Genomic DNA, 8,358 nt, shown 5'->3' with positions numbered 1-8,358 from the left:
ATATTAAAAACAATTTTTGAAAGAACAAACATGTTTTCATGCTTGTTTTCAATACAGGGAACAGGTACAAAATTGGTGGTGTGGTGAGATAGTCACAGAGATAGAGGATAGGCCGTATTTACCCATCTCTGCCATTCCATTAGAGATGCTTCCAGAATGTTCCTGAGTTTAAACACTGACTGAATGGTTGCTGTGGTGATCAAGGTTCCAAGTGGTTATTAATTGGTTGCAGGGTGGTGTGATGAGATTATGGGACCCCCCCAGTTCATTAGGGTCATAGTGCTTTCATGTTGCCCTCCACAAAGGCCTGAGAAGAACTGCAGCGCCAGGCGCACGTGGATGGGCACGAACACGTAGGAGGTGTAGATCACCATGGCAACCATGGTGACGAGCACCGCGTTGAAGATGGACTTCTCCCACGGCTCCAGCACGTAGATGCCCGTGACCAGTAGGTACTGGTAGTAAAGCCAGCCCAGGTACTCCCGCATGTTCTTCACATCCATCCCACTCCTGAGCCACAGGGGGCAGTCACACGCTGGACGGAATGGGGTGGGGTCGGGTGGGGGGTCAGACAAGGGCAGGGGAGAGGGATTTAGGAGGAGGTGGTGGTGGTTGTGGCGGTGATGGTGGAGAGGTTGCTCTGGGAGTAATGGAGGTGTTATGGGCAAAGGCAACAAACACACACACATGGAAACACAGTGGACAAAACAAACAAACAAACAAACAAGCAGACATAGTGAACGAGAGACAGAACACAAATAACAACAACACAAAAGACAAACAACACATAACTTTTGTAAAAAATAACTTATTGGTTGTTTGATATAAAAAGAAAAGAAGTTCAGTAGCAGCTGTTTCTGATGTTTAACCATGTCATCACTAATCAGTCTAAATATTCTCTGCTCTCATCGGCCACAGCTGATTGAGAGGGAACTCTCAAGAGCATATTTGTTTTACCATAAACAATGACGTGATTATGTGATGTGATCCTTTCTTTATGGAAAGAAAAACACACATTGCAGTTGAGAGCGCAACAATATCTGAAAACGTATTTTCTCATAACACACCAATAAATCACAGCAATGTTACCAATGTACTGTTACAATGTTTTGGCAAACAATGTTTACAAGTTGAGTTAAAAAGTGAAGCTTTTTAGTCTCTCAGTTCGGTGATATTAGCCCCCTACACACACACAGAGTTGGAATTGTGTTTATAAAGGACTGGATCTCAAGGGAAATCAAACTTGTAGCACAGCTGATCTGATTACTAGGTAATGCCCAAAATAGTGCTGTGCAATTAATTGAATTAATTGATTAATCGTGATTATGACTTCCAACGATTATGAAAACAACATCATCGAAATATAATGATTATTTTGCTACATTCAGTTTAAACAATGTTCTCTTGTTCTCGAGTTGTGGTGTGCATCTTTTGCATGTATGTTTTTCTGTTGAGTTATATTTAAAATTCAATTTAAAAATGTAAAAAGTTCCAAAATCACTAAATAATTGTGTTTAATAATCGTGATCTCAATATTGAACAAAATAATCATGATAATGATTTTTGCTGTAATCAAGCAGCCCGGGCCCAACGGGAGCAATCAAACATCTTACATGGACACACACACACATGTGCTTCCCAAGAGACCACAGAGGGCGAAAAGTGCAAACCATAGCACTGAACATACATACAATAACACACACCTTCTCTGTTTCTCTTTAGTTCTCTCTAGGGCTGTAACGATATACGATTCGAAACCGAAATCGCGACATTCATATCCACGATACTGTGTCGCGGTGTGAAAAGGCAGAATCACGACACACCCTTTCTAGTGTTTCACGCAGTGCTTTCCCACACAGCAGTAGACTCCTAGGCGGATCCGCCTTCAAGTCGCCAAACCCGCGTGACTGTCGCATTCGTTTTGGTGCCGCACAGAGGATCAGCTCCGCCTCCAGGCGGCCCCGTAAATTCTACTGTCAAACAGCGGATCCTGAGTGGACCCATGTCGGATCCGCGGGCGCGGACGCGCCTTTACTGTAACGGTTGAACATGACTGTACACCAAGAGCCAAGAAGAGTCATACTAGTGGATATTTTCTTTGCTGGGACACGGTTGCGCTGAACCCTCTCGAAAAGTGATATTTATTAATATAGTCGACATTCACAATAGCTAAACATTGGCCTTTGTGGTTTTATAATCATCATGTTTATTGATTGTAATGACGTTGTTTGATATTAGGACTAACGTTAACGTTAGTGCAACCAGAGACGTTTGTCATTTTGTGCAACAGGCTAAGTTAACGTTATTGTTAGCTGTGATGCTCATATGAGTCTGTAGCCTATCTGATTTAAAATGGGATAGCAATTTCGCAGAATATGTTATGGTAGTGTGATTTAAAAAACACACATTGTTATTTAACATTAGTCTGGTCTTGTCTGTTTTAATGTGTCGCTGTTGTCCATATAGTGCTACTATGCTAGCGGCATATAGCTGCTAGCTAGCATGCTGCTAGGCGCAATTGCATAAGTTATTGCTAATGTCTATTAGTGCTATACATATATTGAAATCACGTTTGCGATGCAAACCTTGATAAAGGTGATACTGGCACTGGTATTTCCGTCAATGAAGTCAGTGAAGCACTCGTCTGCTATGATAGCTACCTACAACTTTAGCATGTTGACTCACTGATAATGGTTTAGCCCTAGCCTCTAGCTAGCTGTGCATTAACGTTTGCATTTTGCCAAGTTTGGTCTCATACGTAACTTTAGTGTCTATCTGCCATCTTTGTAATGAAAGCCTCGGCATTTTAATCACTGTTTAAGTCGGTTCAGACAACTATTGGCATCTGTTTGTGATTTATTATGCTAACATAACTTAACTGTATGGAACTTGGTCCCCATCTTCTATTTTGTTTGTTCTGCAGCGTCAACTTTTATCGGCTGGATTCTAGCATCTAACGTTATGATTGCCTCTGTTGGGTTTGCTTGATCAAGTAAGATACTTTCTGGGTTGTTAAAATGTAATGTGAACACATTCCCGTAGCATTCCAAAATAGACCAGAGATGCTTGTACTCAGTCCCGGCGGCATGGGGGGGCTTTGGGGGGCCAGGCCCGTCCTGGTAGTCATCTGTGCCCGCCCTGGACGAGCTTGGCTGCTCAAACCAACCCCAATCCCATAGATTGATTTTGAACACTTATTAAATGTAGGCCTAGCCTATACGTTTGTCAGTCTAGCAAGTAGCAAATAAAACTTGTAAAATCTGTATTATTCCGTAGCTAATCAATCAGGAACATTAGGTAAGCCCATCACCTAAATGGAGAGGAGATTACGTGGCGCAGTCTACTTCACCTCTGCACTAACCCCTGTCATCCGATGACAAATATAGCTTATCGGCTCGCAGGTAGGCTATATCTCATATCGTAGTTAGTAAAAGTATGCCTAGTAGTTTCTGGGTTTGTTTGATAGCGTTAACCTTTACAGTTTTTTTCTTCTGACCTAGTCGGAGAACAGGGAGCTTACCACTCCAGGGCTAAAGTTATCCGTAACTTCGGGGCTAACTCCCTAACACTCTATCTGAAAGTGGTTAGCAAATGAACAAGGATTTTGGTCTTATCTGCGGATTTATTTTTGCATTTTGTTTTTAATATGACTAGCTCCAGTCTCAACAGCACGTCTACTTTTTCCACACGCATCTAAGTTCTAACACACATCCCCTCTCGCTTTCTCTCTCTCCATCCCTGCGCACAGGGCTCTCTTAAAGGAGCTGCACCATTTTACAACAATTGATCTACATTTTCATATTGGAATGTTTTGTCAAGTGTAAGCTTAAACTACCGTGATCAATTTAAGTTCCAGTCCCCCCCCTGGAAAGGTGTAATGCCCGTCTGTGAATTTGTGTCTGCCGCCGGGTCTGCTTGTACTATATGCATATTTGGAAATTTTGGGATTGCAATAACCATAATGATATCGTTATGTAACAGCCATCTTTTCGGGGACTCTGATGACGGTGAAGAGCCAGAAAATGGTGACTTTGCATCTCTGAGGTACCTTCCAACTCGCCTGGTATATCAGTTGAAGCCTCAAGCCCAAGCCAATTGCACTGGCAAAGTAAGTAATAATCTCTTAACATTGAAATAACTAAATCATAATATTAATATTAGAGATATGGTTAACATTCTTAGTGCTAAAGACATTCCCCTCTCTTTGTATCTATTCCTCCAGCTCCACCATCCCGCCGAGTGCCAGGCAGCCGAGTCACTACCCCTCAACCTGGAGAAAACTGTTAAGGTAAAGACTGATCTCTGAAATAATATTGAATACAGTGGCCCCATCTATATTAACACAGCAGTAGTCACTCCATTTCAGATCAACAGATTGCATTTGCATTACCATCTCAGATTTTCTGCATACTTTATCCATTACTTTCAAAATCTCAGCCAAATATTTTGTCAGTTAAAACATCTGCATTCATGCAATATTGCCTGAAAAGTTAATTCATTATTATCAGATTGTATTGAAACACATTGATTTCAATGTCAATCCATTCATGGAGTTGATATAGATAGTGCATACCAAAATATTGAAACATACAAATTAATGTCCAGCATGACCAGAGATTTGTTTTTGTTTGCCATTGTTGGCCCTGTAGCTCTCAGCCTACCATGGTTAACAGATCACAACCATTTATCTCCCTTAGCACCTCACCATGGGGCAGGACCGCAACACTCTTCACCACCTCAACTCCCTGCACCTGCACCTGCATTTAATATACGGAGAGTTACTCAAGGTAGGGACTGATCTCTGAAATATTAGTGAATAGAAAGGCCCCATGTGTATTATCAGTCATGGTTAACAGATAACTACCATTTAATACAATTTCCCCCTCTCGCACACCGCCCACCTCACTATGGGCCAGGAACGGCAGTCCCTCCTCAACTCCCTCCACCCCACACCAGCCCTCAACGTGCAGCTTAACAGAGGAGCTTTGTAAGTCATGTTTCTTTTAAATTTAATCTCCTTAATACCTATCTCATATATTGTATTGTGTAAGCATACTTGGCTTTGGATGCTACATACCATAAACATAAACATATGTGTCTGTTTGATTACAGGTGCTGTGAGGAAAAACATGGTGACACGGTCTGCCACGGACACTGAGGTCACCAAAAACACGCAATCAGGTGTTTCAATCGGTGGATCGGGCAACGAGGAGATGTGTTCCGCCTCCATCCACACAAATGGAGTAATAGGAGAAATAATCTTTTTATTGAACTTCTTGTCATTCACCAGTTATTCATTTTCTGATATTTTAGCTGTGTATAGCGCAGTATTTCATTGAAGTTGTAGCCTATTAGATAAAATATTTCATGTCTGCACTGACCTAGGCCTATAAAGCACTAAATTAGGTTTTGACCACAAAATGAATGTAAAGTAGCCTAGGCAATGTAGGCTACTTAACAAAAACAGAATAGCTTATAACCTGTAACTTTCCATAAATGTCCATTTTATATTTCCATTGAGTAGTGATCACGTTTGTACAGTAAATTGATGTCTTGACTTAAACCTTTTCTGTTAGGTCTATTGACAGTATTGTTAAGTTAAAAATATGAGGCAATGCAGATTAATCGTAGGCCTATATTGCTGTAGTAGCCTAGGCTAGGCCTAGTGATAGTTTTACTTTTATCCTATAGTTGCCTAGTTTTATCCTACAGCAAGAACAGAAGGAATTTTGAAAATGAGATAAACGGGTCCAAAACGGTCCCGGGCCAGATGAGTCTTTGAGTCCGTTGCGGAGGTAAGGTTTTAATCGCGGATGCGGAGTGGATGCAGTGCGGAGCCACGGCGGGTCCGCGATCCGCCTTCGTAGCGGATCCGTTCCTGAGAGCATATGGACTCCGATACGGGTCCGTTTCGCGGGTCCGTTCCGGAAGCCGTCATACCTCCGCGGCGGTCCTTTTGCTGTGTGGGTTGCAGCTTACGCAGCCACAAAAGCAACCAACATCTCCCGCTTTACTTATCGGTAGCCTACGTTGTCCAAAAACAAATAAATAAATAATTTCAAACCTCTCCTTGCTTTCATTGTAGACTATGTGTGCAACTTTACCAAACAGTATAGAAGTAAACCCCCTCTCCTTGCCCCGCTCTCTCTCGCGCTCCCTCCCTCTCCTGCTCAACGAACACGCACGACTTAAATAAAACATTCACAATGGTGAAAGCAAGGACGCATAGAAGACGACTAGCTAAATTACTATTAAATCCGTTTAGCATCATTAGCATGCTGCACATATTTGTTTAAAACTCTTGCATTGAAGTTGACTGATCATCTCAATACCAACATTTCCCAAAAGGGCCTGTCCCAAGCAGAACAAGTATTAGGCTTCCTTGAAACGTAAACACACATGGGTAAACTGAACAGTCCAATCAGTAGACTATATATAGGCTACGCTAGCCAGCTACTTTGTTTACAATATTTCCAGGCTTCAACCAGACAGCTGAATTAAAGAGTTGTAATAAAAAATAGTAGGCCTAGGCTATAGGCTAATCTGCATAAAGTGTGCCGTAATAAATATCAGAAATATCAGTCTTTCAGAAAATATTTTTATAGGATATAAAATAATAGATATATTATATCGTAATCCTCTGGTGTTCTAAGGGAGGCTATTAAAATGTTATTTAATAAAATGCCTAGCCCCCAAAAAAAAAAAAAATCGAGATTCATATCGAACCTTGGGTCAAAAATCGTGTTACAAACCGAATCGTGAGGTTGGTGTATCGTTACAGCCCTAGTTCTCTCTCACACACATATTCACACACACACACACAACACATGCTAACACTCTCTCTTTCTTTCATTTCTCTGTCTTTCACACACACACACACACACAAACACAGTGCACAGCTGAGCAAATCTCAGCATCATTTAACAATCATTTTAAACATTCGAAGAAAGCTACAGGGGACAATCTAATAATTGTGTATCAAACAAACCCTTTTTGGTTCACCACCAAAACATAACAGGTCCACCAAAACATAACATATTTTCAGTTTATTTTCTTTGCAAGAAAACCTAACTGTACCATAGCAAATGTATGTGTATACAGTAAACTATCTTAGAGTGCAATGACTTTATGGGTCCAAAACATAAACAGATCATATTTTTCCAGCTTGTATTTTAGTCATCCTTTTAGCATCTGCCACACTCAAATAAAAGTGGCAGCTAAAACTTCAGAAAAAAAAACTTCTCCTTGATCTTAATGTGCTGAAGAATGCTTCACTCACTCTGCAGATTTGGCACTTAATTTTCCATATTAATTTTCAGATTTGGCACTTATCCATATTCATTTTCGAATCTGAATGTGTTTACATACTGTATATTTACTTTATATGTGTGGTCTATTACATGGATTGGATATGCCTTTAGGCTATATGTGGTGGCTAGCTTACACCAGAGGAGGCAAATGTGAATCCTCTTTGGCACGCAAAACAAATATGTGTAACGGTTGGGGATTACGAGAAAGATAGCGTTTCACAAACAGTGGCCTAAATATCCTGTATTGAACACGTTTTTTATTTGCGCTTCTTCTTACAAATATAAAATGTTAGGCTATGTAGCCTATTACATATGATAGCCAATTTAGATGGGTTTATGATCTCTTAATCACATGGAGAAAAAAGTGTCCGTTTTCAAAAACCAACAAATGTTGTGTCCGGATGAGCTGCATCTTGATTGTGGTTAATCAAAAAAAGTTAAAATAAATAAATAAAAAGTTGGACATTTCACGACATACGCTTTCCGCGTAATGACACCATGTAGACTCACCTAGATGGTCTTCGGCTGCTCGAGCCGCTGAGCGCTTTCGGAGACAGTGGATGAAGTTTGTGAGGGCGTCCGAGACAATGGTCTGCGACCCACTGTTCCGTTGTTTTGAGTAAACGAAAATCTGTCCGACCAGTTCCTCACTTGTCAGCTCGTACAGCGTTTCTCCTCCCGCGCGATATACCACACCCACTACTCGTGTTTACACTCACCTGCATGTGTGTCGGATGATGGCTCATGCAGGTGCAATAGCAGTGGTGTTGAGGAGCTACATCCAGGCTCACCGCTATTACCCCGAGCCAAGATAACTAGGCTAGCATTCATTTGCATCGAAAAATAAATTATTAGCTTCCATTCGCTTCCTTCGTTCGCCTGCAACCCAGGATGGTCCATTCATCAAACAACTTTTCTCGTGTCGCGTCTTTAACACAGTGCAGAGCCGCAGTACAGCGCGTGACGTCAACTCCTCCTGTCCCGTATGGCAAGCTGTTCAAGACAAAACGTATGGCAAGCCGTTCAAGACAAAACGTCTGTCAAAATA

The 8,358-nt window shown here is 41.4% G+C and overlaps 1 protein-coding gene across 1 annotated transcript; it reads right to left on the bottom strand.

Annotated features, from left to right (window-relative positions):
- Positions 1 to 218: 218 nt before the first annotated feature.
- Positions 219 to 8,018, bottom strand: sptssb (serine palmitoyltransferase, small subunit B). Its single transcript, XM_048264061.1, has 2 exons — positions 7,821 to 8,018; positions 219 to 640 (listed from the first exon to the last, which is right to left on the bottom strand). The coding sequence occupies exon 2, from the start codon at positions 501 to 503 to the stop codon at positions 219 to 221; it is 285 nt and encodes a 94-aa protein (XP_048120018.1). The 5' UTR covers positions 504 to 640; positions 7,821 to 8,018.
- Between the last annotated feature and the right edge of the window lie 340 nt (positions 8,019 to 8,358).

This window comes from Alosa alosa, chromosome 15, assembly GCF_017589495.1.
Source record: "Alosa alosa isolate M-15738 ecotype Scorff River chromosome 15, AALO_Geno_1.1, whole genome shotgun sequence".
In the NCBI taxonomy this organism is placed as follows: Eukaryota; Metazoa; Chordata; class Actinopteri; order Clupeiformes; family Clupeidae; genus Alosa; species Alosa alosa.
Note: the sequence above shows the minus strand (reverse complement) of the source record. Positions and strands in the feature narration are given on the sequence as shown.

Bases quoted from the DNA above. Each gene is read 5' to 3' on its own strand.
- sptssb (XM_048264061.1), bottom strand. From the start codon at position 503: ATGGATGTGAAGAACATGCGGGAGTACCTGGGCTGGCTTTACTACCAG.